The following is a 27811-nucleotide window of genomic DNA, read 5'->3' on the forward strand; positions in this document are numbered from 1 at the left end:
ATGCCCCACTTGCTCTCAGACTGCTAGCACCCATAGCTGCTCCCCTCAGTTCTCAAAGCTATTGAAGGGGTCCCAGACACCCTCCACTCTTCAGCCCCTCATCCTAACTCTGCATAAATTAGGCACGTCTCCCTGGTGTCTCGTCAGCCGGTCGGGGCATGCCTGGCCCCAGGTCTGCCATCTCCCAATCTGCTGCTCTTCCTCCCCTCATGCTGTCACCTTCTGTTTCCCTCCACCTCCCCCCCGTCTACTGTATTTTATCACTCCTCCATCTTCTCCCATCTCATCTCCTGTCTCGTGTTTCCAACTTCCTCCAAAATCACATCCGCTGCCTCTTCTTCTTTTGTCAATCTTCCTCTTCGTTTTTTTCCCCTTAAATCCCTTGACGCACTAGCTCCCAACTTACCACTGTATATTCCCCACATTCTCTCTATGTATCTTTTTTTTTTTTTTTAATCTTACCAGCTCTTTCTTACCATATCAACCCTCTCCTCTCCTCTCCTCTCCTCTCCTCTCCTCTCCTCTCCTCTCCTCTCCTCTCCTCTCCTCTCCTCTCCTCTCCTCTCCTCTCCTCTCCTCTTTCAGCCAGGATATTGTTTACATCTGTCTTGGTAATCACTGGCAGAGCCTCTCTAGACCTCACAGATGTTGCAATAATACAGGGGATTAGCAGGCTTAACACTCTGGCTTATTTAGGGAGTTTTCCCGATGGCCTGGCTGCAAAGCCCATCAGCTCCTCTGAATTTGACCTTTTTTTCTGTTTCACTCTGTGCTGAGATCCTGCAGTACTGCTTCTCTTTGATTTGTGCGGGTTTTTTTTTTTCCTACAAGCATCTGACATGTTGATGTTGTTTTATCCAGATTGGTGCTCTGGGCTTTTGCTTCCCGCAGCTACATCAGTGTTTGGGTTAAATTACAGAGTTGAAATACACGACAGAAGACAAGGGAGTACATTCAGGACCTTTAGCAACATACTATGCTCTCTTTTTTTTTTTTTTAGTGGCTCACTTAGTCAGATGTCCTCCATATTTTTGTATAATATTAAACATCATAGCTGCCTTACAGATTCTACTCGTACATCCCTGTACATCCTCTATCTTTGACAGATTAACAACTCGATGTAGCTAGCTAGCACTGTGTTAGCTTGTCACTTCGGTAAACCTTGAATCTCTCCAGTCATCTCCGCTCTCCTCTTTAACTGAGCGCTGAAAGATAATTCGATGGCCTTCTCAGACTCAGCATCTCTGCTGCTCCGCTCCGCATCATGCCGTATAACCGAGTCCTGTTTTATGACCAAGCAAATCGAGCATCTGAGACGGTGTGTGTGTGTGTGTGTGTGTGTGTGTGTGTGTGTGTGTGTGACAAACACAGTCCTTCCTGGGAAACTGCGTTTGGGGTCAATGTATTTCTGTCTGGATCCTAATCCCAAAGGTGGTATTAGTCTGCTAGGGGGCAGCCCCCCCACACCCTCCCCCACCCCACTCCGGTTAATGTATGTGTGTTTGCGCTGCAGGCGTCGGGGTCAGCCAAGAAGACCAGACAGGCTCTACCATGACCTTTGACCCATGACTGTCTGCTAGCTCAGGGGTCATGCACAGCATTGATGCAGACAGCTGATAGACGCACAAACAAACGCACATGCGCACACACACACACACACACACACACACACACACACACACACACACACACACACACACACACACACACACACACACACACACACACACACGTACACCCCCCCCTGCATGTGGTAAACATGAGCAGTTTGATGTGTCTGGGGTGATGATGACACAAGCAGCGTCATCCCTGCTGGATGTATGCAGAGCTCCTGTGATTTAAACAAAGATCGCGCGCCCTCATCTTCAACATGCAATGTCTACTTTTGCTCTTCTATTGGAAATCCCTGCAAGACACGAAGAATTAGAAGAATATCAATTGACTAATTGCACAATTTGCAGGATCTTCTTGTCACTCATCACTCTCGTTTCCATGCTTGTGTCTTTACAGATGCAGTCCGAAACCCCACCATGAAGATGAAAAGCAGCGAATGCTCTTCCACCGTCGAGTCTGAATAAGAAAACACACACACACACACACACACACACACACACACACACACACACACACACACACACACACACACACACACACTGTCTTGCAGCCAGTTTCTTTGAACATGTTTAGCCTTGGCCTGCAGGAACAGTCAGTTAGACACACTACTAGTAGAGCCAAATTATCGGCCGTCCGGTCGGCAGCCTTTGTGGACGTGAACAGGTAAGTCAGAGCTGCTTCTAAAAGGTAAGTTTAGAGATTGAATCTATTTCAACTTGAGTGTAAAATGGAGCTGCTGAATAATATTTTCCAAATTTAGTTTCATTAGAAATGAATTGCTATATTTGAGACCAATTTTAGGTGGGAGATTGGATGAGACCCCGAGGGGTCCTTCTTTTCAAGCAGTAATTTACATTTGACTGTAAAATTGTTCAATAAGAGTTTGTTGTGGTTGGATTGCTTGTCAATTCTGTGGGACATTATGTACACATACATATTTATAAAATCTTTTTCATAGTGTAATAAACTAATTTATCATAAAACAGTGAATGAGATTGCCAAATACCGTACGTTTTGCTTTGATATGACGTATACTTTGAATAAAGTGGATCAAGTTGTGAAATGAAAAAGCGTTCGTGTTTTTTTTTCCCTTTAATTGTTTCTGTTTAAGTTTCTACACATGTCAGTAATGTTTTAAATTGCTGTAATTATTCAAATTAAAGTCTGATGATATTCCATATTTTTCTTATTGTCAATAATCCCATTAAAAGACCCAAACAACAATGAATTAGATCGTACTTTATCCAGAGCTTAATGTCTTTTTCCTCTGTGACAGGACAGCTATTCACAAAAATGTATTAAACCTCAACGAGCCACACTGTTACAGTTGGTGACATGTTTCTACATTCTGATGAACAGCAACACTGTAGTTTGTCAATACTGTACAGTGCTGTAAATACACACTTCAAATATGTTTTAATTTTCAGCTAAAAATAGCCTCATAAATATGCTGTTTACTCTGTTTGCACTGCTGGTTTAGGACAACATTGACCCTTCTGCTAAAATAAAGCGAGAAATTTATGACACTTTTTTTTTCTTAAATTGTTCTTAGTAAGAAGCAGTGGACTCGTGTCTGAGAGCCACAGGCAGAGTTAGGAAGTTGGAAAGTATCGAGACACAGTCAACCAATTGTTTTTGGTCCTGGGGTTTCAATGGATTTAATGACAATAACACAAATATAGAATATCGCCAGCTCTGATTCTCCAGCACAGCATGAACACAGTATTGATGCTACGAGAAGCCATAGGAGCCTGTTCACTTAGATTACTCTGATTATTCCAGCAGTGGTTTAAGGATTGGAAGGGGACCAGTTAAACCTAGTGGCCTAAATCTGTAGTGTCAATTAGGTGCCTTTTGTGTGTGAGCAGCAGGGGTGTTGAAGCAAGTTGCTGGAGCTGAAGGAAACTCTGAACAATGATACACATTTATAACCATGCACACACACACACACACACACACACACACACACACACACGCACACGCACAGGTCCTATTTTATGTGGGGATCACACCTCCCTTTGTTTTCCCCCAACAGCCAGTAGAGGCAATGCCCCAATGCCCCCAGTGTGCTCCACTGCTCTGGCTGAAATGGGCTCCCTGCTACCCTCGAGCCCCCCCTCTCCCCCAACAACACTGTCCCCTTGCTCACTCTGGGCTCCCCAGCTCTCGGCCTCCCCCTGACTGGTCCTGACCTGAAATTAGGACCAGGCAAGCCTCCATGGCCAGGCCAGCATAAAAGGAGATGTGTGTGTGTGTGTGTGTGTGTGTGTGTGTGTGTGTGTGTGTGTGTGTGTGTGTGTGTGTGGCTCTGAAAGAAAGTAGGAGATTATCCCATTCTGTGTGTCCAGTCACCAGTGCAGTATTGACCACGGTGGGCCACCCAGGGAGCGTCCAGCCAGCCGTGAGATGGCCTGATATACATGCTTACTGGCCGTGCTAGATTCCCCCACTCTCACCGGGGAGAAAGCTGAGCCCTACAGGCTGGACGCTTTCCAAAGACACTGTATGCCAGGTGACCAGCCCGCCATACACAGGGACGGACACACACACCCACACATTTCAGCGTAGCCTCTGTAGAGTCAAAGACATTGCCATCAGGTCGTTTTCAGTGTCCTGTGAGGCGAGGCGGAGGTCATCGGGAAGGTGGAAAACCTCTTTAATGGTGGGAATGATACCATAACACCTATAGATAGAGTTACGGATCATGTCACATAAAGTCTATACAGGCCACAACCCTTAAGGCGAGGCCTGCTCCCTCCTGATGGCAAATGTGAAGACAAGCGTAAGAAAAAAAATACAAAATTGTTGAAATCATTTTTTGTTTTCATCTTAGTGCTACATTTATTTGTTTTGTACACATACTGTTGTTAATATCTCTTATACAAGAAATACAGCAAAAAAATATATATTTGCAAATTAAACCTAAAGATTTTCATGCACAAACACACTGATAATTATGAGCACAGCCAGGCAGAGTTTATCAAAGCTTTACTAACCTGTCCACCACACTGATCCGTAACATCTTCTTGAGTTGTAAAAGCAGCCCATTATTGACCTAAAGAAACCCTCAGGGGTCAGACAGCTAATTGTCTTTTAACAGCTCTGCTGTTCGTTTGTCGATGGAGAGTCTCTAACATCTTAACAGCACAAAGGCCTTTAACAGCAGATCAGAGCTGCACAAAGCTCGGAGGCTGGAAAAACAAATACCACAATTTAAAGGAAGGTGTGTATCGTATTGCTGGATTTTTTTTTTTTTTTTTTTTAATTTCTCATTGCATGTAAACTTTGAATTTTGGTGTAACAAAAAAACATTTCCACCATTTTGTTCCTTCTGTGTTTCAATTTGGATTTTCAATAACTGATGACTTAATATGCTGGGACACACAAATAGGAATAATAAACACATCGTCACATTTAAATTGATTTAATTGTGTATTTAATTTGAACTGTTAAAATATTTATTTTGGAGGTACATGCATATTTTAATTCAGAGTCCTACCAGCCTTTTTTGTTTTTAAAACATGTTATCTGATTGGTCACATTTGTGCACGAGTCAAATTACATCTACAACATGGGAAGATGCAGGAAGCAGTGGAGATATAATTCATGATAAAGAGCAAATAATGAAGCCTAAATCAGCTGAAAAATGTAATTATTTTATCATGAAAACATAAATCATTAAAAATGACTCTCCAAAAATTGCACTTAGATTCTTCAAAATATTAACAAATATCTTCATGGTTTAATTTTGTTTTTCATCAATTTAACTTCCTCCTATTTCATAAATTATTATTCTATTTTTAATTCCACTGCAGTTTAATATTATCTTGTAGTGATTGTTGAGCTCAAATGACTAATCGTCATTATGAAATGACCAAAATGAGGATTTAAGCAAAACACGCAACAAATTGTGTGACAATGAGCACATGTGGTCATATGTAAACACGCAGAGCTGAGCAAAAAGCAAGTGTTTTTGCATTGCAAATACACCACATGTGATTTTTTTTTTTTTCTCGTCATATCAGTGCAGTAGCATCGGAATAATTTGAGTTCAAAGAGTTTGGCTGCAGCCCGCTGATGCACCGTCCCAGCATGCACACATGCAAAATTAAATTCTTATGTAAGTGTTCTAATTTCAGACCCAAATGGCACATTAACGTGTAATGAGAGGCTGACCTGGAAAACATGTTGATGTCAGAGTGGAGGGGAGTTAAAACCAAAGAGAAAAAAGGATTGATTTGTGATGACACTGAATGAAACCTGCTGGTCTATAAAAGCAGATTTTGTTTGCAAGCTCGAATTTGGTTAATTCAAAGTGTAAAAAAAATAAAAAAATACTTGAAATTAAAACCACTGATGCTGCAGTTTGAAACTTCTCTCATGCTCATTGGCTGTGTGTATCACTCTCGTGTGTGTGTGTGTGTGTGTGTGTGTGTGTGTGTGTGTGTGTGTGTGTGTGTGTGTGCGCGTGCGTGCGTGCGTGCAGGGGTCGTCTCCCTGGCTCCCCTGAACTTGGTCACCCCCCCCCAGACACCTAATAAAATGTGTAGGCTCAGCCCACAGCGCTCACAGAGGTGCAAGTTGAGGGTAAGGGGATTTGTTGTGCTGGAGTCCGGACATGGATGGGAGGGGGTTGATGAGTGGGCGAGATGGGGGTGTCAGGCCTGCATTAAAAAGTCAGAGAACTTGGAGCCTAGTTTGTCATGCTAACTGCAGCAATGCCATTGAGTGTGGACACAGGGAGCAGAAGGTTCACAGGACCCCGGCCATTCTCATGCAAAGTCTGTCAGAGCCTTCACCTTCGTCCGTCCGTCCGTCCGTCCACCCCCCCAGCTCCTACACTCGCAGAAGACATACGTCCATGCTTATAAATGGGCACACTGAAGGCAGGGGCTGGGTGCCCCTCTCTTGATACATGTTAATGTTAAATTACACAAAACATGCAACGTTTCACACAAATACGATCGCTCACCTGAAAATTCGGGATTTGAATTGTTATCTTACAGCTTTCATTTGGAACAGGCTGAATTTTAAACAATAAAATGTTATATTTTAAATGTGAATGCTGTGATAGAATGTTTTGAAACAAACCACGCAGCATTTCAGGAAACAGACCGACAGCAAAAAGAAAGAAAACAAAGGCAGTTCAGTGCAAATCATCATAATTTTTATAGCTTTTCATTTATATAGAAAGAAAAGCACTACATTAACACTCATCTTTAACTTCCTATGACCTTGACACCACCTTGAGAGGCAGTAGCATAAAATTGACCTCATTTCCGGACTGATTGTGAAAAATAATTTTCTTCCCAGAAACACAACGACTATTTACATTTCTATTTTGACATCGCGATTAAGTCAGCCGTGATTCTTATTTGCGTTTGCTGCTGTGGGCTGCGGCTCTCATCTGTTTCACCTGATCCAGAGATTGGAGGAAGCAACAACTCATTTGGTGTTGAATCTGTTTAAATGCCAAGTGGTGAAAATGTCAGCTGCGGTCCAAGCACATACACCTATGCATTTTACTCTCTTTAAATGCAAACACTCCATGCCAATGAATGTGTTAACCGTCTCCGGGCTTGGAACAGTGTGAGTACAAGTAACAAGCACATTCTCGCTCTGTGTGTGTGTGTGTGTGTGTGTGTGTGTGTGTGTGTGTGTGTGTGCCCAGATTTATGTGCTGAGATTTATGCGAACTATAGTTTCACAACCTGGGATTGAAGGAGTCTCCATTTGTATGTGTGTGTGTGTGTGTGTGTGTGTGTGTGTGTGTGTGTGTGTGTGTGTGTGTGTGTGTGTGTGTGCGTGCGTGTGTGTGTGTGTGTGTGTGTGTGTGTGTGTGTGTGTGTGTTTGTGCCCCCTCATCTGCACTTGGAGCAGCCGTTTGGAGGCTGCATTTGATTGAGTGAAGGCCAAGGCAGCCTGAACACTCCCTCTAATGGAAGAGTGGAGCCCAGCAGCTCAGTAATGCACTGACCCCAGAGCTTTTACAACGCTGCCAGCCGATAAGTGGCAATATGCTGGATCTTATAAAATTAACAAGGCTGAGCTATGGGGGAGAGGGAGCTCGGAGGGTGGCAGCGAGAGAGGATGACAATCCTATGGCACTTGTAAATATCAGCATGCATGAAGAGAATTATAGCTTTTTCCTGAGTTTAATAGTCGTGGCGGCGTTATTAGCAATTTTTTCTGCCGTTTCTTGGCTTTTTTAAGGGAAGTTTACAGGGAAACGTTTACAGGCCCGTTTATGTTAGATAAAACATCCCTCAAGGCATTTTAATGCTTGTGAATTTATGAAAGCTGCCTTGGAGCCAGGTGCTCGCGAAGCAAAAGCGGGCCCTCAAAATGATGGCAGCTGGATCTGAGCCAGCATGGCTTCTGCAGGGTGCCACGAGGGGTGTGAACATGTGCGTGGATGTTTACCGTACATTCTCAGCTGTGTGTGCTGTGACGTCCGCTGTATCAGCTCAAAGTCAAACAGCCTCTACGCCTGGTTACATTGTGTTTTCGGTAAAGAAGGCCTCACCCAACTAGAACTGAAGTGCTCTGAGATACACGCAGAATGATATTACAGCCGCAGCCAGAAACTCAACACATCCAAATCTGATTCAAATCTTATTCCTGGGTGCCTCCCGGTATAACCTCCTCACCTTTCTCACACCCTATCAGGCTGGATTTGTGTGTGCAGGAAGGCTGCATTTGTGCGCATTTTTCACCCTCTACTGTGCATTTGTGTGTGTGTGTGTGTGTGTGTGTGTGTGTGTGTGTGTGTGTGTGTGTGTGTCTGACTGTGAGCAGCTATCGTCTGCCAACGCGGCAGCAGGGGCTTCAAAGTGAATTATTCATGCGAGATTTGAATACATGCAAATGGTTCGCTCGCCTCTCCTGGCACAGATCCAGGTTACCTATGGCAACGGCGCCTTCAAGAAGCATCTCCTTCTCCTCCTCCTGTTTCTCTCAGGCACCCGCCCTCCGACCATGTTATCCACCCAGTCGTATTGTTTTCGACTGTTGCAATACCAGGCTGGGTGGCTGCACGCTGTAGGGTGGCAGGATATCCCATAATTCACAGTCAAGGTCATAGAAGCAGGGAGGATGAGAGACGGAGGGTGGGCAGACGGAAGGAGGGCAGCATCCCTTCATCCAGCTGCTCGGCTGGGAAGTTCAGGAGACGCCACTCACCCACCGGTGAAGAAAAAAAAGAAGCGTTTTAGGGTGGTGAATAATGCTATCAGCGATGCGACAGACTGGGCACACACACACACACACACACACACACACACACACACACACACACACACACACACACACACACACACACACACACGCTCACACACGTTTCAGATTTACTCAAAGCTCATGCGCACCAACCAGTGCAGTAAAACCAGATAAGAATGGTACAAAATCACTAGGTTTGAACGCAGCATATTATTACTCAAACATCCTGCTTGTTTTAATATATTTGAAATACAAATCGGGATGCCTGTTAACATATGTTTATTAAAAAAGGCTTACAATAATAATATAGTGTCAGTATCATCTTAGATATATTCATTTTGATTCAGCCTGATGTGCATGGCTACTTCAATCATTGATTGACATCTCGTATCAAACAGATCAATGTAAAAGTGTGTGACTGATATTTTTAATAAATGTGTTGCTGAAAATCATTTTTGTTTTTTCACGTTTATTTATAATCGATGCTAGTTTCGCTGTGTTTTTGTTGACTGTATACCTTAGTATACATATTTTTAATAAACTGATTTGTAAAATGGATAAAACAAAAATGTAAATATTATTCAAAGATGCAGCATAAATTGTGTTTTCTTAAAATTAAATTATCATGACGTTGCCACTTGTGAAAAACAATATATCAATTACTATACCGTGTTTGAATGTGTAATCAGCCGTTTGTGATGTATTGTAATTTAAATGGATTAATTTTGGTTTACAACATTTTGCTTTGACACATGAAAAGAAATAATTTGCATCATTAAAAGAGTAAACACAAATTGCACATAAAATGCTTAAAAGATTTCCTTAAGTTTTTAATAAAGCAAAAATAACAGTAGTAGCTTGTCAGTGATTAGAGGGCAGGTCAAGTTCAGGCCATGAGGAGATCAGAGCCTGAATAACCTCCATGATGGTCGAGGATGCAGAGGGAAGTGGAGCTGCTCAGTTCTGCCATCTACTGAACGTGAAGGGACAAGTGGCCTCACACACGTGGGTAAGATATATTGAATAAATTCAAATATGTAGTACTGTATCCTACAATTTTACAAGCGATTATACTTATTATGATACATTTATATTTTAGTTCTAATTAAATGTCATTTAGTTCTTGGTTTAATCAGTGAAATCAGTCCAAAACAAAAACAGCAAATGTTCATGAGGCTAATTAAAACACACGTTTGTATAAAAATTTATAATCAAACGAGTGCTTGTACCATTAAATAGTAAAGATTTTTGTGCAGCCTATAAAAGCCGACTGTAACCATGCATGTCCAAAGTTAATTCCCGCTCTTTAATGTCGTTGATGATGCCATTAGCTCTTCTTATCACATGGCCCCCTCAAGTGGACGAAAGGACTCATTGCTCAGTGTTGTGGAGAGACACTTTATTGCAAGGTCAGTTATGTTTGAAACAACTGTGAACTTACATCTTTCGATATACCGGATCTTTGACATGTACAGAAGCAGAAAAGGTTTAATTTATCTGTATTTCACATGAAACTTGTTACCGAGTTAAGTGCATTGGCATATTTAGATTTGTTTTTGAGTAAACAATGCTTTACAAACAGCAGCAAGAAGAATCTATATCATGTGAGGCCAGTAGAAAAAGGTGAAATCTCAATAATATGCACATAAAGCAAAATCTGTAAAATGTATAGATTTATTGATCATATGGTTGATTAACATTTGCTGATTAGACATTATAAGTACTCCAACGTTACCACACCTCAGTGCTGGATGGACAGTGAAACTGTGCAGTCCTGCTGACATGATCACCCTCCTACAATCATTCTCTCCATCGGTGCAAACACAATCCACATTGGCACCTTCATAAAATTTCTAATTAAAACAATGCTGTAGAATCACCCTTTGGTTACATATAATACCTGGCATCATCAGGCTGTTTAATATGATCAGAAAGAAAGAACTGTTATCAACGTTAAAAAAAAAAAGATATTTCTCTCCAAATTAAAAGAATTCATTGAAAACGGACGTGATACAAGGTTAAATTGAAAGAATATTACAGGTCTAATAAAGTGCAAGCATTATCTTATTAACAGAAAGTCCTCCATATCGATCCATCAAAAACACCTGCCATTATCTGCTGTTAATTATTTTATCCATGCCGATGTTACCATGATTTCACAACAAAGTCCTGATTGTGTGAGCTACAATTTAAAAACACTTTTCATTTTCTCTGATCGTGAAAGCTCAATGTGCATTGACCAAAGTTTGAAACTAGATCTCTTTGTGCGCAACAGTCCTCCTGTTGCCTCCTCTGACATCCTGTCTGAGGGGGACAGGAGTGTGCAGCAGGACGGCCCTGCAGAGGGCAGAGACAAACTCGACCACCTCCTTCATGCCCGTCTCATCTGTGGTTTTTGTTTTCAATCCTTCTGCCGCTCCCACGTCGTTCAGTGGACAAAGTAGCCCATCTGATGCAATTTGAACAGAAGGCCGTGCGTGACGTCGAACGTGGTGAAGCTGATTCCCACTGCAATGGGCCCTTTAAGCCAGTTCATGCTCAGGCCTTTGTACAGTCCACGTATGACTCCCTCCTGCGTTATGATCTCGCGCATTGTCCCCAGAATTGTGCTGCAGGACGAGCCGGTGACGCCGGCCGTCTGCATGCGCCGGCGTACCACGTCCAGCGGGTACGAAGCCGACTGTCCGATCAGGCCTGCACAGGCACCGAAGGCCAAGCGCTCATAAGGGTAAGGCTGAGGTCTTTTTGTCCTTTCTACGGTGAGAAATACAAGAAAAGAAAAAAAAAGATGCGTTTTTAATCAGCTAAGAATCAAAATTTTTTACTTTGCTGCCTCAAAAGCAGACATTCAAAAAAAAAAAACAAAAAAAAAAAAACAGTACCAATGATCGTACCTGCGTGAAGTTTTTTGAGCGTCTCATAAGTGAAGAATGTGATCCCTGCATATGGGATGACACCCAGCATAGTTGGGGTGAAGCCTCTGTAAAGCGTCTTCACACCTTCCTCTTGGGAAATTCGCACAAAGACGTGCATAATGTTACTGTACCTGTTGGAAGAAAACACACTGTAGGTAAGACATCATTTATGAAACTGTACCAAACGATTCACCATTGTGTCTGATTTCACATGACATTTACTGACTGCTTTGAACTGCAACTGTCAATTTCAAATGAATGGCAAAACAATAATTAACACCAACGCAAAGAAGGACCCGTTGATGCTCACTGGTAGGCGTTCTGGGATTTGTGCTTACATTTCTCTGGCTGTGACTGCCATCCTGGCTCGCACCATGTCCAAAGGGTAGGTTAGCATAGTAGCAGTCATGCCTGCCAGAGACCCAGCCAGGAAACGGGGGAAAGGAGGTAGAGCTCTGAAACAAACAAAAGAATAATCTGTAGTAAATCACAGTAAGAATAACAGATACACTTGCTGTATGCCTCCACCAACCGGTCGAGTTGCAGTTAACATCCATTTCTGTCCAGAACCATGTCATACATGTAGTAAAAACTTTGAAAGAATGCTTGTACATGTACAAATGTCCAATAAATCTGATTCTGATAGAGCATAAAGTTGTAGCCATGACAGGAAACTATGCTTTAAATATGGATGTTGCTGCAGAGAAACTACAAATTCTATAACACGGATGCTTCAAACACACATCCTTTCAGTGGTTGACCAACCGACCGATAAACCATCACTGACCATGCTGCTAAATATAGACTTTACTTACTTTCCCTGATATCCATAGTGGCTCCCGAGCAGCCTTTTGTACTGTTCGTGTGAGCAGAACTGGATGGCAGCGTAGGGCATGACCCTCACCATGGTGGCAGAGTTCCCCCTCCACAGACTGAGCAGCCCATCCTTCATGTATGTGCAGTAGAGGAGCCTGAAGGCCTCCTGGGGGCAGTGCAACAAAGGAAGAGAGCCGTCATGATTTCTACATCTAATCATCTTAACATTTTCAACATAATGGCACTAAATTATCAATTGTACAATAATGGATGTTGTTTGTGTGCTAGCAGACAAAAGTAATGTTATAATAATGAAGCTGTAACTGTCAGATGTTTAGTATTTCTACTGTAAATTGTCCTGCTTATCACTACAGTCCCATATCAAACTGTGTAAATCTGAATATATCTGTTCCTGATTTTCTTAAAAGCACAGAGAGCTAAACTCACCTTAGCTGAGAATCTCTTTGAGGACACTGAGAAATAAAAAGAGACACAGTAAACAACAGGGTTAAACAATATACTCCCATGTAGGCTAAACATCTACTAAGAGGATTAGCAATAAGTTAAGAACAGTTACAGTCAGTGTAAACTCGGGTCCAAACAGAAAAACTGTTGTTGCAGTCATTGTGGAATGTAAAAGACATACACAGAAGTTATGTCACTTACTGTACATATGTAGCCTGTTTTCTGTCTATATTTAGATCGTATTTTAATGGAGTTTTGTTCTTGCCTTGGAAAATGATCTTGGTCCGATCCAGAGGTGCGATGACGGTCTTGGCCACAGCACCAGCGAACGCCCCACACAGCAGGGAGTCCACAGCCGTCCATCTGGGCCTCAAGTCCTGGAAGAGGACGTGTTGTTATCTTACACTGACAACAGTGTGATATCGCCATAACTTTACAATGCCAACTGTTTGAAGTGTGGGGAAAAATGTTAAGTTTAAACATATGTCTCTGTTCATGTGGATGTTTGATCCTCGCAAACATGTACAACAAACGTCACATGCTTATCAGCACAAATGCTTCAGAAAAGTTACTGTGGCAAAAAAATAAATAAATAAAAAAAAAACCTGCACGGGACACAGTGATGCAATTGTTGTGGCAGAATCACAAGAGATAACACAAACTTCTGTGCTGTGCGAGTGTGTGCACACGCACACGTACAGGGGCAATCACGCCTCTGGGCACACACGCAATAAACAATCCCGCTGACTGATAAGAAGAGCATTTGGCATGAAAAAAACAAACATATTTCACAACTTGAACCGGAAAGGGGAAGAATTGGATTCTATTAACTTGTAATTAGGTCAATGATTGTCATGACTGTAATATTGCAGCACACATTAAATCAATCATTTTAAACCAATTAAAACATGAAATACCATCATTTGGTGGCAGACCTGAGGGCTTAAAATAGGCCTAGATGTCGGTGTTCTCTGAAGATAAACCAAACACATTATGATGCATTAAAATCAAGTGAAACCAGTGCAAAACATGCATCATAAATCTCCTTATTCACCACAACCCACTGCATTACATGGTGAACTAAGGCCAGCTTTGGATTAGCTGGCACCTCCCTGCTATTTACAGCCACGTAACAGCAGAGGCATGTCCTTCAATGCATATCGAGTACCAGGAAAGCTGTACTGGATGGCACAATAACAAGCCAAATAGGTTGAGCCCGAGAGTCACACAGCATGGTTTGTTCAAGTGGTCCTCTTAAATAAAATCACTAATCACTTTGGAATAATGGAAATGGAATAATGGAAATTATTATTATAAATCGACTTCATATTCTTTTCGAATATACTATTATGATACACACCACCTTAAAGAGTAACACTGACAAATAGTTGACAGGCACTGTTTTATTAACCTCTGATCTACAATCCAATCTTGCACCCCCCCCCCATTTCCATTTTCCTCTTCTGCAAATAAGGTCAACCATTTGAATTTTAGCTCACATCCAAATTGCTCTGACGTGTCCAAACAAGTTATAATAGTGACTCATCTCAGAACAAGTAAAGCAAAAAAAAAAAAAAACACAAACAAGTCCTCACCTTGGCTTGGCTGGATGGTGGCAGAGTCAGCACGGTGGCCTGGGCCACTGGCAGGCGGCTCTGGTGGTCGTGCACGCGGGCCATATGTGCCCTTCACGGGTTACCAAGGCTGTCAGACGCCCGGCCACTCATTCAGGGGAGAGAAAACACTGCAGAGAGCAAAAATATAAGAAAAATATGTCAGGGGCTAGTCATGAATAACACACGGAACAACAGGCCCTTGTGTCGCAGAGGCTCTTCATATAAAATCACAACGCGTGTACGCGGTGTGGTGTCGCGTTACAGAGGAACAATCCGGCGTTATTTTAGAGCACAGAGGCAAATTCACAGTTAATATCACTCATCAGCACACAAGTCTGTGATCTAAAAGCTAATGGGGTCATGCAGTAACTTAGTGACCACACCTCAAATAAATAAACAGCGACTCACAACACAAACAATGAATGAACAGGAATCGTTATACAGCAGTTAATTCAAGTTGCGTAATGATTAAATGCTCCATCTGTTACCTTGACTTGTGTCTGAGAGGACCCCGTGTCAACAAATCTTCGACGTGCTCAGTCACCAGTCTGCTCTGTGGCAGCTCCTTGCACACATTTCTTGTTTGCTGTTTGGCTGGCTGCTCGCTCACTCACTTATAACTTGCAAAACACGCCGCGGGCGAGAAGTGTGTGTGTGTATGTGTGTGTGTGTGTGTGTGTGTGTGCACGTCTTTTCACGCTGTTGTCGTTGCTGGAGGTGATCGTGAGAGACAGCTGCAGCAGAGCGGGTTGTCCCTTTATAGACGACGACGACGTCTGCGAGAAAACTCTGTCCGGAGCAGCTCCAGTGCCTCTGCGCACGAGATTATTTGGGCTTTTTTAAGAAACTGGGACAGCGTATGTCACTATTTTGGACTACAATACCCAAGAGCTAGTCCCGTTATTGTGGTAAGATCTCGCGAGATTTTGTACAGCATTGGGTTGCCAGGTTTTTTACAATATGGATTATATTTTGTTTTTAATATATGTTTACCTTTTCCTTGTAATGTATTGATACCCTTCGAACATTTATTTGAGTTCAATATGGATTTTGCACAAAATAAATATGCAATTAGGCCTATATTTAATTTATAAAATGTAACTGCTGGACACAAAATGTCTAATAGACTTACCTCACTATAAAGTCAATTTTCAATTATAAAGTCAAAGTTTCTACATGTAGGCCTCCTTGTGTAACTTGACTTGGACCAGTACTGGCTTCAAACTATTTGTGATGTCAAAACACATACTTGCAAGCCCACCTAACTACTAAAGAAACAACTAAATCAGATTTTCAGTGAGCACAGATAAACATCCCTCTCAGTAGATGAACGTGAAAACTTCTCTCTAGTTTAGACTCCGCACATACATCATCAGTACAGAGAAGCTCAAACATTCAACTGTAGGACCGAGAATAAATAATACCCTTTCGAGTGGAGCGGGACTTTGCCACTGAAAATCATCACAATTTAATTTGTGATGGCTTGCATTTTACTTGATAAATGGATCAAACGATTAAGACATAATCTTAATCACTGTCACTGGTTAAATCTTTGTTGACTGAGCCTGCATCACATAATCAGTTTAGCCTTAAATTAATTTTAATAATATTCCTTATCAGGGCATTAAATAACTGACAGTACATTCAAGAAACATATCTGGCGTATGGTGAACTGAGAGTATAAAGTTTCACATAATAATAAAGTAGCTGCATAGTTAAATGTCTGTAGGCTATGTTATATATTTGTTTCTAATATAGCCTACGTTTTATGTAAAAAAAAAAACAACAAAAAAAACATTTTAATTGGTATAAACTCCCGTTTAACCCGCCGTAATTGTGATTGTTAGTCTGACATGCTTAAATGTTTACTAGACAGAGGAAAAACTAAATAGCAATGATAGATTAGGCTCTTGAGTGATGAGGTTGCGGGTACCACATGATCAAACCTGGCAACCCGCTGGTCTGACCATAGCGCTGAAAAACTTGTTGTTGTCTGGGAAAATGGCGTCAAACGTAGAGGCCCCGGAGCGCTGGTACCTCGCCCTGCTCGGCTTTGCGGAGCATTTCCGAACCTCCAGTCCGCCTAAAATACGACTTTGCGTACACTGTCTCCAGGCCGTGTTTCAGTTTAAGCCCCCCCAGCGGATCGAGGCTCGGACACATCTTCAGCTGGGCTCGGTCCTCTACCACCACACCAAGAACAGCGAGCTGGCCCGCAGCCACCTGGAGAAAGCGGTGAGGGACGCTCGATGTAGGAAAGAGCGGGGACGCTGCGGAGAAGGGGACGGGTGTAGGCCGCAGCCAGTGAAAACAGCGATCGGCGGAAGTCTTTAGATCAGTGTTCATACAGGAAGGCTAAAACCATATAAAAGCGGAAAATGTATAATAGGTCAGCGTCTAAAAATGGTCGGTTGTTTATTTAGTATTCGTCCCGAGTCGGCGGCTTTCGTATTTGTCTCTGGCGTTAGCCGAGTTAGCTCCTGTGTGGGATTATTACTGCTTCTAAATAACAGCAAACGTGACGCCGCTAACATTTAGTGTCTTTTGTTTTTTTTTGCAGTGGTATATATCGCAACAAGTTCCTCAATTTGAAGATGTCAAATTTGAAGCGGCCAGCATTTTGTCAGAACTATTCTGCCAACAGGTAAGCATTTTTATATATATATATATATATATATATATATATACATACATGTAGTTTTATTAATAGCCTGAAGCATACGTTTAATTCTCTTTAACCACGAAGTAAAATTCACAATGCATTACAATCTGTGAATTTCATGGTTGTGCGTTGTAGTGTGCATTATTACCAATGAATTAACGATTTATTCTTTTTAATCCATTTTCAGAATTTGGTGGACTCCGCAAAGCCCCTTCTGCGCAAAGCCATCCAGATTTCACAACAAACTCCATACTGGCACTGCAGGTTGTTGTTCCAGTTGGCGGTATGTATTAGTGCACCGGTTTCAATGTATGAACGTGACCCTGTAGGTGTGACATTGTTCCACTCACTTTTAAGTGTTAATGTAGGTCCAACGGTGTTGGAGTGGAAATGAGAACAGATTTACAATTGCTGTAATAAAACTGCTGATAGAAAAGTCTTGAGTGCTGTTTGCTCACTTGGATTACATTTTTTTTTTTACTGGAGCGTATCGCGTTTGTGTCTAAAAGGCAAAAAAAAAAAAAAAAAGAGTCCCAAATTGAGAACTGGAGTTTTCTTATTGTTTCTTTCAGCAACTTCATACACTGGAGAAGGACTTGGTGTCGGCATGTGACCTTCTGGGTGTTGGAGCTGAGTACGCCCGAGTGGTGGGCTCAGAATATACCAGGTAAATGTCTCTCTGCCCTCTGCTGATCACACATCGCACACATTCAGTATCACCAAATATTTCTATCGATCTGCAGTGCACAAAATCAAAATATGTATAAACCACGTCGTAAAGGTGTAACGGTACACAGAATTCCTGGATCAGAATGTTTTTGATAGAGAAGAGAGAAAACAAACTTTTTTTCATTTATTTACAAAAAGTAAAACTATTTCAAAATGTCACGATCGCATGACATAATTCTTTCCGTCCTCTTGTTGGAATACACCTTATTTGAATTTTCACTGGACTACATCAACGGGGGTCCTTGGTTTTGGCTCACAGAGTGTACTAAACCGAGGAAGTCTCATACGTAACTGTACCTCAAATATACCTAATGGTTCAATACGCATATAGTTACACCCCTACCAAGTTGAAGTATGAGTTATTTATGAGTTTCATTCTGGCCATTACATCCTCCTGCTCCAGTCCACTTCAGTTTGAATGTTTGTAAAGGCTGCACCAACCAGATAATAGAAAGCAGACTCTGAAACTCTTGACTTGTTTTGTTGCCAACCTCTTATTTCCAATGTTACTTTACAGAAGCACACGTGTTAATGAATACTGTAAACATAATTTACATTGATCAAATTAGTCTTACTTAAATTTCTGTTTGCTGGCCTATACATTTTTATTTCCAATCTGTATATAAACTATATGTTTACTTACACTGTAAATTGTGTATTTGGACAGATCTCGTAATACGTTGTGAAGTAAAAGGGGGGGGGGGGGAATCTATATTCTCATTGCATCAGGGGTGAAAAAACATTGTCATTGGCATGCAAAGCTTGCTATTTGAAAACACCTCTCACTCTCTTGTAAAAGACGCACCTGTCCAGTTCAAAGTACTCTCACCATGCTATTGGCCTCGATGCGTGTTTAAATATTACCGTGTAGGAACCTAACAGGAAAAACCTGACTGTGTTTTTCCTTCTTTTTTTTTTTTAGGGCATTGTTTCTCCTCAGTAAAGGAATGGTGAGTCCTATGGTATACTTCACTTTGTTTGCGCGGTTACATCATAGTAGTAAACAGTCACAAAGCTTAGATTCAATCATATATACAACAATAACCTATCACCTACATACACAACAGTAATAACCCAAAGCAAAATCATTTTATGTTACATTTTGATTGTGGTAATGTTTCCCAATCTTCTAGTTGCTGCTAATGGAGAGGAAGCTCGGGGAGGTGCATCCTCTTCTCACACTGTGCGGAACTATAGTGGAAAACTGGCAGGGAAACCCCATCCAGAAGGAGTCTCTGAGGGTCTTCTTCCTAGTACTACAGGTCACACACTACCTGGATGCTGGGCAGGTAGGAAATCCAATCGGGAAGGGTTAGGATGAGGAAAATTGTTGATCCTCATGCATTCAGACATTGATTTTTGTGATTTAGGAAAAATGTCTGCGTGTCAAAAGCTACCAGGAGGCAATATAGGATTGGTCACTGCATCCATGTCTCCCCAGGTAAAGAGCGTGAAGCCGTGTCTGAAGCAGCTGCAGCAGTGTATCCAGACCATCTCCACACTCCACGACGATGAGATTCTGCCCAGCAACCCAGCTGACCTCTTCCACTGGCTGCCCAAGGAGCATATGTGTGTCCTTGTGTATTTGGTAATGCCGCCTTTCTTTCTGTGTCACTTCAAAGCCCCTGAAAGTTGTAATCTTCTGAAATAGCAGCATGGCTGTCACAGCTCTATTACTCCCTCGCAGTGGGTTGTAGTCATACCAACTTGCAAAAATCCCAAAACTTTTAACATTAAAAGCACACACCGGTGGAGGAAGGCTGTTATGATCATGAACTTTAAGTTGACGATTAATTGTTGTACAAATAATTGTGATAGAAGATGCAGAGAACAACTTAAATATATAAATCCTATTACTGACTAATACAAAGAAATTACTGATAATGACAGGTGCCAATAATCAAAATAAACAGTGTACTATGCTGGTGCTTATTCTCCACTAATGTGGCCTTAAACCATATCAGAAGAAAGGGCACAACGTGATGACGTTATTGCAAGAGTAGAAGTAAAACCTCAGTTCGTCACAGTTTCAGTGTTGCAAAGGATCACTGACAGCCCTGAAACACTTCATGGAATTTGTTGTTAACTTTTTTTTTATGTTATTCTCCAGGTGACAGTCATGCACTCCATGCAAGCAGGCTATCTGGAGAAAGCCCAGAAGTACACAGACAAAGCTCTTATGCAACTAGAGAAACTAAAAAGTGAGTTTAAGTATGAAATCATGGCTGACTAAATGATTTGGAACTATTCTTTTCAAACTTCCAAAAAGAAGACATTTTGCCTCCCCTATTTTTGTACACGTTTTTACTTAATACTTGAATGTTACAGTGTTGGACTGCAGCCCCATCCTCTCTACCTTTCAAGTCATTCTACTGGAGCACATCATCATGTGCCGACTCGTCACAGGCCACAAGGCCACCGCATTGCAAGAGGTACGTTGTTTCCGTGTCCACAGACACTTCGGCAGTTTTGCTGTCTTTTTAAATTGTGTCATCTTGAAAAAGATGCAGTCAAGCTTAGTCCTGCACTCCTGAAAAAAATCTGTTTTGTTAAATGTCACACAATTGAATTTGCATGTTTAAATGAGCTCGTGAAAGTGAACACATGAATCGCCTGTTCTGTCCGTCCAGATCTCGCAGGTGTGTCAGCTGTGCCAACAGTCCCCCAGGTTATTCACCAACCACGCTGCTCAGCTTCACACACTATTAGTGAGTATTTAGAACCGAATACCTCTCAGACATATCTGAATGTGCCAATACCATCTAAAAATAAACCAACCAGATTGTTTCAAAAGATAGTGTCACGAACGAGTTATTCTTACTATTTTTTGTTTTGGGATACATTTATATTTATGAAATATATTTATATTCAAGGATTTATCATTGTAAAGTTAACACATCTCTCTCTGTTAATTTTTTTAGTAGACAAACTGATAATAAGACTAGGAAGCAAGTAAAAATAGCAGAAGTCAGAAAGTAGTGTAAACGTTTACACTCAGCATTGTATAATAATCAGTAGTGTATTTTGTATGTTTATTTAAATGAATTAAGAATGATGATGATTGAAAAACATAAACTAAAAATGTTATATATTAGTAATAGTAATGTAAAACAATCTGCAAACCCAAATTTGAAACTAACCGGAATTAAAAGGGATTAAAATAATAACGTAAAACAAAGATCAAATACTGAACCTCAAGAGACTTCTTACCAATGCAATCTACCATCATAAATAAACAGTGGTCACCATGAAGAAAGTACATTTTCTGAATATTTTACTTGTATCTGATTATGTTGAGAAATTGACCTCTGTAATCACAAGTGTTAAAGATGTCTTTTCTCCTGTCCTCCTCACATCACAGGGTCTGTACTGTATCTCAGTGAACTGTATGGATAATGCAGAAGCTCAGTTTACTACAGCCTTGCGGGTGAGTACGTGGTGAAACCTCCTCTCCTTTTCTCTCCTCTCCTTTTCTCTCCTCTCCTCTCCTCTCCTCTCCTCATGTCTAAATTACTGTTTGTGTTCCAGCTCACCACACACCAGGAACTGTGGACATACATCGTAACCAACTTGGCCAGTGTCTACATAAGGGAAGGAAACCGACACCAGGAGGTCAGTCAATTAATAATGGGTCATTTTTTTTAATTTTATTTTATTACATTAGTGAAATGTAAAAAAAAAACGCCTCTAAAACAAGTGGTCAATGTTTATTTTTTTCACGTTTGTGGTTTACTTCATTTCAGTGCCTGACCAATGAATCAGCACAACAAATAGTTTATCACAGATATATTAGTACTGGCTTATAAATCAGCCAAAGAATAACAAAAAAAAACTAGAAATATCAAATGTTTGTTGGTATCTAAAAGATGTGTTGCTATTACATAGTGTCTCCACCAGAGAGCACTGACAAGCTGTTTCAAATTTAGAATGTCCCACTCAGCCAAGAGATCCAAGTCACTTGGATTAAAGCACACTTTTATTTTTTAAATGTAAGAAACATGAAAAAAGCCATTATTGCACTTCTTAACATGCCTCCTTTTGATTTCTTCTCCAGCTGTACAGCCTTCTAGAGAGAATAAACCCAGACCATAACTTCCCAGTAAGGTAAGAGGCATAAGGTGTTTTACAGATTGTATATATCATTACAAGACAATAAAAAGCAAATAATTTAGTTCAGATTATTAGATTTAAAGCCTTCGACTTCGCTTTTGATTCAGCTCCCATTGCCTCCGCGCTGCCGCCTTCTACATCAGGGGACTCCTGTCTTTCTTTCAAGGACGCTACAACGAGGCAAAGTATGGCGAGTCTTAAATCATTAAATGAAAACACACCCATAGATCCACCCAGCGCTGATACTATTATTTCTTTGTGTTGCAGACGTTTCTTAAGAGAAACCCTGAAGATGTCCAACGCCGAGGATCTGAACAGACTGACTGCATGCTCCCTGGTTCTGCTGGGCCACATCTTCTACGTACTGGGCAACCACAGAGTAAGACTGAATCCTTGGAAAATACACAAAGGTTGACTTGATTTTCACTTGAAGCAATGGGCCCATAAGTAGGAACGAAGAACATGGTTACCAGAATGAAACAGCTTGTCTTATAATTTTTTTTTTTAAATTGAAGCAAAGTAACACTAAACGTTTTACTTATTTCAGTCTTGTTCACCCACTCGATGTGCCATATGTAATTAGTGCACAGTGACAAGGTATCCTGATCTATAAAACTGCCCATATTATCACCTTTTATAATCAATGAGCTCGACCTGCCATGCTGGCCTTTACAATGTGCTTAATGAGGCATCTGTTGGTTCATAAAGAAATGTATGGAATGCAGCTCGTTAGTTGGGTTTGAGGCAAAGCAAAAAGACTAACAGGGAAAGACTGAGATACTCTATGAATATTTTAAAAATAACGCATAAATGATGCAGTAATTTGTGGGCCTCTCTGCACCGAACACAGTCGCAGGCTAGCTCTTCCCTAACTGACAGCTGTAGCGACAACAATCTTTAAACTTTGGTTTTCATGTAATTTGTGGGAACTAATTTGTCGAAGAGTTGATTTGTGTACACAAATTAATTGGAGAGTGCTAAATAGTCTGAATGAACATTTTAACGCTGATATCTGTAGGGCTCTCCAGAAAACTATTTATTTATTTATTTTTTATTTATTTTATTTTTTTTACATGTGTATGAAGGAGGAACTGTGTTTGTGATGATCTGCATCTATTCTTTTCTCTTCAGGAAAGCAACAACATGGTTGTACCTGCCATGCAGCTGGCCAGCAAGATTCCTGACATGTCTGTTCAGCTCTGGTCTTCTGCACTGTTGAAAGGTACATCGTGACCTTTTCATTATCTCAGTAAAACACCAGTTATGGCCTCTTAGATCTACCTGTAAACACTTGAATGAAAGTACAGGCTTTTCAGTCGACTCCACATGGCCATACATTTTTGATTTCAGCCTAATGTGTTAAAGATACAAGCAGGTGTTAGATGTGTTGGAAGATTTTGACCGCGTGTTGCGTTTGCAGACTTGAACAAGGCCCTTGGGAACACCATGGACGCCCACGAAGCAGCCCAGATGCACCAGAACTTCTCCCAGCAGCTGCTGCAGGACCACATTGCTGCCTGCAGCCTCCCTGAGCATAACCTCATCAGCGTATGTAGTCATTACAATCCATTATTCACTCTAGTGGCATATTGGATTTACATAAATACACCTGGTCTCTCAGGTGCATCTATTTTTTTGTACATACATTTTGACAGGCTGTGATTCCAGTGTGTCTCTTGTCTTTTTTTTAGTGGACTGATGGACCTCCTCCGGTCCAGATCCAAGCCCAGAACGGCCCGACCACCAGCCTCGCAAGCCTGTTATGAGGAACCTCCTGCCTGCCGCATATGACTGTAGCTGGTAAATTATCACAAGCAGCAAATTGATGCCTAACAACCTGCTATCCAGACCACTGTAGCTTGAAAAATATTTTTCACCTTACTAGCTTCTAAAGATTTCCTCCTGATTGTCTGCAATTACATTTTTAAACCTTGTTAAACAATTACAACTGCTGTTGTATACGTGTTTCACTACGTTTAATGGCATGGATGCTTACGGGGCACAGAGGCAGGGTCGGATTGGTGATCAGAGGAGTGAAGGACACGTGGCAATGTATAAAAGGGCTTCGTTGCCCCACATATAGAGAACCCTTCTCTACGTTTGCCAGGATTCTTTTCCATTTGTTGGAAAACCAAGGTGTTAGATGGGGCAGTAAAGAAATGTAGAAGAAATTAATTTATTCATGTTGCTATTTTTGTAACTGTTGGTAAATATTTTACATCTTGCCTTTTTTGTATGGATGCTGTCTTTTTTTCATGCATGGAAGTTACTGACTCCCTGTACAGTAGTTTCTGACCTGGGTTGCTAACAATAAATTCTTTGTAGATCTTTTTTTTTTTTCTTCTTCTTCTTCTTCTTTCTTTCTTTCTTTCTTTCTTTCTTTCTTTCTTTCTTTCTTTTTCTTTTTTTTTTTTTTGCACAAAATCCATAGTAGAAAAAAAATAGAGACTTCCTGTAATTTATTTTCACAAAATAATAATTTGAAAAGCTTCATTTTACATATTAGCAGTGTACATTGTTCAGTGACAGATCCACGATGTGCAGGAGGTGCTTCCCTTGGCTCTGTTCTCAAGCAATGTTTCAGTACTTCTGGAGTTTATATCATCTGGTGGCTGTGAGCGTCGCCACGTACCCTTTAACAACACACATTTAACTGATGAGTTTTTTGAAGTTCCATAATATATGAATTCCTCTTGATGTTTTACTTTTTACAAAACATGCTTAGACTTTTGGAGCTTTCAATAATCTTCAGATATCGAAAAAAAAAGAATTTATTTTATTTTGTTATATTTTAATTTGTCTTGATAGTTCGACTAAATGGTTTCTCCACAGTATGTTTGTATAGATTTGCCACTTGTTGAACCTTTTATTGTACAGTGACATTTTATAAAGTCAATCTAGTAAAGTGTGATATGTATTATTTTAGCTATACTATGTAGGTATCTCAATGCTCAGTATTTAAAGCACTCTGTAAGGACGCAGTTTAAGCTTGAGTACTAGCCATATTCTATCCAATGCCTATGTTTTTAATTCTTACATTGTTTTCAATAATTTTCCAATAAAAATATGATTGAAATTTTGTAATTTGCTGATTTTCCTCTTGCTTTGTATTTTCAAGCTGGTCCAGTGCCTTTGCACATTGGAGATTTGTTCAGTTAATGATGATGACTTGACATGCACTCTACGATATGAGCCTACAAATATGAGGAGGCCAAACTGACAACTCATTCAACCATCACCCTCTGGACATGAAGACCGCAGAACAATAGTGCTCTAATCCTATTTTAGGGCTCTGCTGTAATAAATTTGAATTTCTGTTTTTACTGGAAACAGAAAACGAACATTATTGACAACATTTCTACAACAAAATGTATTAGTTTTTTTTTCAAGTCTAAGTAAAAAATGTCTTGCTTGACTGTATGATGTTTTCAGTTCTGAAGTTGATCATATGACATATAACTTTCCACAGTAGTTCACAAAGCAATTACGTGATACCAGTACAATATGATTGTAAAATGTAACCACTTTATTTGTAATTACATAAAGAGAGTTTCTAATGTTTGACTTGGTCTGATCTCCCACATCATAAACATGGTGAACTTTTAAAATACCTTTAAAACAAGACATCTCTTTAATGTTCGACACTGATGTCTAGGTGACGTCCATTGCGAACATTGAAAAGACATCTAAGAAAGATGTCAAAATTAATTCCGGCTTTTCAGTGGACGTGATATCAACGTTTGGAAAAGATGTTGAACTGACGTCTCCCTGATGTCATGTGTTTGCAGGGCAGGATCTGGCGTATGACCTAAGTCACTCTAAAACTCTTTTCAAATAAGTTTGGACGCTGTGTAGAATGTAAATAAAAATCACGTAAATCCATATTTTATTTAAAATAGACCACCAAAAAAAAAAAAACTTCTGAAATGGAGAAATGTTTTTGTTTAATGAAAAATATATGCTCATTTTGAATTTGATGCTTGAAAGTGTTTCAAAAAAGTTGGTGCAGGGGCAACAAAAGACTAGAGAAGTTATTTAAGGCTTGAAAAAAACCTATTACATGGAACATCTTACAACTAATTAGATTAATTAGCAACAAGTCATTAACATTATTGAGCCTAAAAAGAGCATCCCGAGAGGCAGAGTCTCTCTGGGGAGGGTTCACCACTCTGTAAAAGACTGTGTGGGAAACAGTGCAACAATTAATAATAATGTTCCTCAACGTAAAATTGCAAAGAAATTGGGGATTTCATCATCTACTGTACAAATGATTATTAAAACATTCAGAGAATCCAGAAAAATCTCTTTACACAGGGGACAAGGCCGAAAACCAATATTGGATGGCGATCTTTAAGATGGACTACAGTGAAGTGGAATACTATCCTGTGGTATGACGAATCAAAAATTATTTTTGGAAATCATGGACTCTGTATCCTACAGGCTAAAGAGGAGAGGAACCATCCAACTTGTTATCAGCACACAGATCAAAAGCTTATAAGTTTTGGAGCAACATAATGCCGCCATTCAGACGTTATTTTAAGGAAGGCCTTGCTTGTTTCAGCAAAACAATGACAAACGGCATTCTGCATGTATTACAACAGCATGGCTTCATAGTAGAAGAGTCCGGGTGCCAAACTGGCCTGCCTGCAAGTCCAGACCTGTCACCCATTGAAAACACTTAGTGCATCATGAAATTAAAAATACAAGACCTGAACCTGAAAACCTATCTCAGCCAAAAATGGGACAACATTTCCCTTTCAAAACTGGTCTCCTTAGTCCCCAAACATTTACAGTGTGTTGTGAAAACAAGAGGTGTTGAAACACAGTGGTTAACATGTCAGTCACAACTTTTTTTTTATTTTTTTTTTTTTAAATGTGTTGCTACCACTAAATTCAAAATAAGCATATATTTCACAAAACAATACAATTTCTCAGTTCCAACATCTGATTTGTTGTTGTTGCAATTAAATATGGGTTCACATGATTTGCAAATCATTGCATTGTCTTTTTTATTTACAATTTACACAGCATCCCAACTTTTTTGGAAACAGGGTTGTAGTTTAGATGTCAAAGAAGTAGAGCGGGGGTGGTGGGTGTGAGAATTGAGGGGAGTAGTTCTGGGAGGCCAGGACTGCTGATTAACCTCCCGAGGTGTCATGGACCAAACTCGAAGAAACACCGGTGAAGGGAGGTGCCCACCTGATAACCCCAGTGAGATACTGCTCACTCTGACCTTCTTGCTAAGGCCTTGTGCTAGGTGTCATTTGTGTATGAGCATAGCATGCATAGTGTTTAGCATCGAATCCTGTGAATTAATAAGATGTGTGGCAGATAGTAATATTGTGTGGACTTTAAAACTAAAACATCATCGGTACCAGTGCCTAATCAAACTCATCCCATCTTTTCTTAAAGCATCCTTTTTTGTTTTCTCATACTGCAGGGTTTCTCCATTCTCACTGGGTAAGCTTTTATCTTCACCACTCAGAATACCTTTAACAAGGTATTTGAGGCTCGTGTGTAGCAGAAAACTAAGTCTTATCCCTTAATGTATCATGTGTGGTTAAAACTGTGCAAATTCATGACATAGACTTGTGGTTTACAAGGTTCCAGTTTGTAGCTATCAAAGACCTTTACGTGTAAATCTATTCCTGTGCCTACCCATGCCT

The 27811-nt window shown here is 40.6% G+C and overlaps 2 protein-coding genes and 1 long non-coding RNA gene across 5 annotated transcripts in view; 2 read left to right on the plus strand and 1 right to left on the minus strand.

Moving 5' to 3' along the window:
- LOC138198632 (uncharacterized) overlaps positions 1-2684 on the plus strand; it is a 42369-nt gene extending 39685 nt beyond the window's left edge. For all 3 annotated transcript variants that reach the window (XR_011178287.1, XR_011178288.1, XR_011178286.1), the window contains exon 4: positions 2011-2684. This is a non-coding gene — a long non-coding RNA (uncharacterized lncRNA). The remainder of the gene's footprint in view (positions 1-2010) is intronic.
- A 7804-nt stretch (positions 2685-10488) lies between these two features.
- LOC138198633 (mitochondrial coenzyme A transporter SLC25A42-like) lies at positions 10489-15489 on the minus strand. Its single transcript, XM_069150144.1, has 8 exons — positions 15133-15489; positions 14624-14772; positions 13294-13405; positions 13011-13036; positions 12563-12729; positions 12086-12202; positions 11727-11878; positions 10489-11586 (listed from the first exon to the last, which is right to left on the minus strand). Exons 2-8 carry the CDS (start codon positions 14705-14707, stop codon positions 11261-11263), a joined length of 984 nt encoding a protein of 327 aa, XP_069006245.1. The 5' UTR covers positions 14708-14772; positions 15133-15489; the 3' UTR covers positions 10489-11260.
- Positions 15490-16632: 1143 nt separating this feature from the next.
- On the plus strand, positions 16633-25565 carry LOC138198637 (MAU2 chromatid cohesion factor homolog). The gene is made up of 18 exons (XM_069150155.1): positions 16633-16879; positions 17205-17288; positions 17494-17589; positions 17879-17973; positions 18958-18985; positions 19169-19324; positions 19477-19623; positions 20146-20236; positions 20364-20467; positions 20666-20743; positions 21397-21462; positions 21564-21647; positions 22090-22139; positions 22253-22330; positions 22413-22524; positions 23277-23367; positions 23566-23693; positions 23837-25565. The coding sequence occupies exons 1-18, from the start codon at positions 16646-16648 to the stop codon at positions 23909-23911; spliced, it is 1797 nt and encodes a 598-aa protein (XP_069006256.1). The 5' UTR covers positions 16633-16645; the 3' UTR covers positions 23912-25565.
- Positions 25566-27811: the final 2246 nt, after the last annotated feature.

The sequence above is a fragment of the Embiotoca jacksoni genome, unplaced genomic scaffold (genome assembly GCF_022577435.1).
Source record: "Embiotoca jacksoni isolate LCO1_2020_lvr unplaced genomic scaffold, fEmbJac1.0.p SCAF_16, whole genome shotgun sequence".
NCBI classification, from domain to species: Eukaryota; Metazoa; Chordata; class Actinopteri; family Embiotocidae; genus Embiotoca; species Embiotoca jacksoni.

What these genes read in the sequence shown, in the direction of transcription:
- LOC138198633 (XM_069150144.1), bottom strand. Translation starts at nt 14,707, where the DNA reads ATGGCCCGCGTGCACGACCACCAGAGCCGCCTGCCAGTGGCCCAGGCC. An exon ending in CAAAGAGATTCTCAGCTAAG is followed by an intron (nt 12,730 to 13,010) that starts GTGAGTTTAGCT and finishes CACTGCCCCCAG; the next exon opens with GAGGCCTTCAGGCTCCTCTA. An exon ending in GCTCAAAAAACTTCACGCAG is followed by an intron (nt 11,587 to 11,726) that starts GTACGATCATTG and finishes TTCTCACCGTAG; the next exon opens with AAAGGACAAAAAGACCTCAG.
- LOC138198637 (XM_069150155.1), top strand. Translation starts at nt 16,646, where the DNA reads ATGGCGTCAAACGTAGAGGCCCCGGAGCGCTGGTACCTCGCCCTGCTC. An exon ending in GGTTGTTGTTCCAGTTGGCG is followed by an intron (nt 17,590 to 17,878) that starts GTATGTATTAGT and finishes TGTTTCTTTCAG; the next exon opens with CAACTTCATACACTGGAGAA. An exon ending in CTGAGCATAACCTCATCAGC is followed by an intron (nt 23,694 to 23,836) that starts GTATGTAGTCAT and finishes TCTTTTTTTTAG; the next exon opens with TGGACTGATGGACCTCCTCC.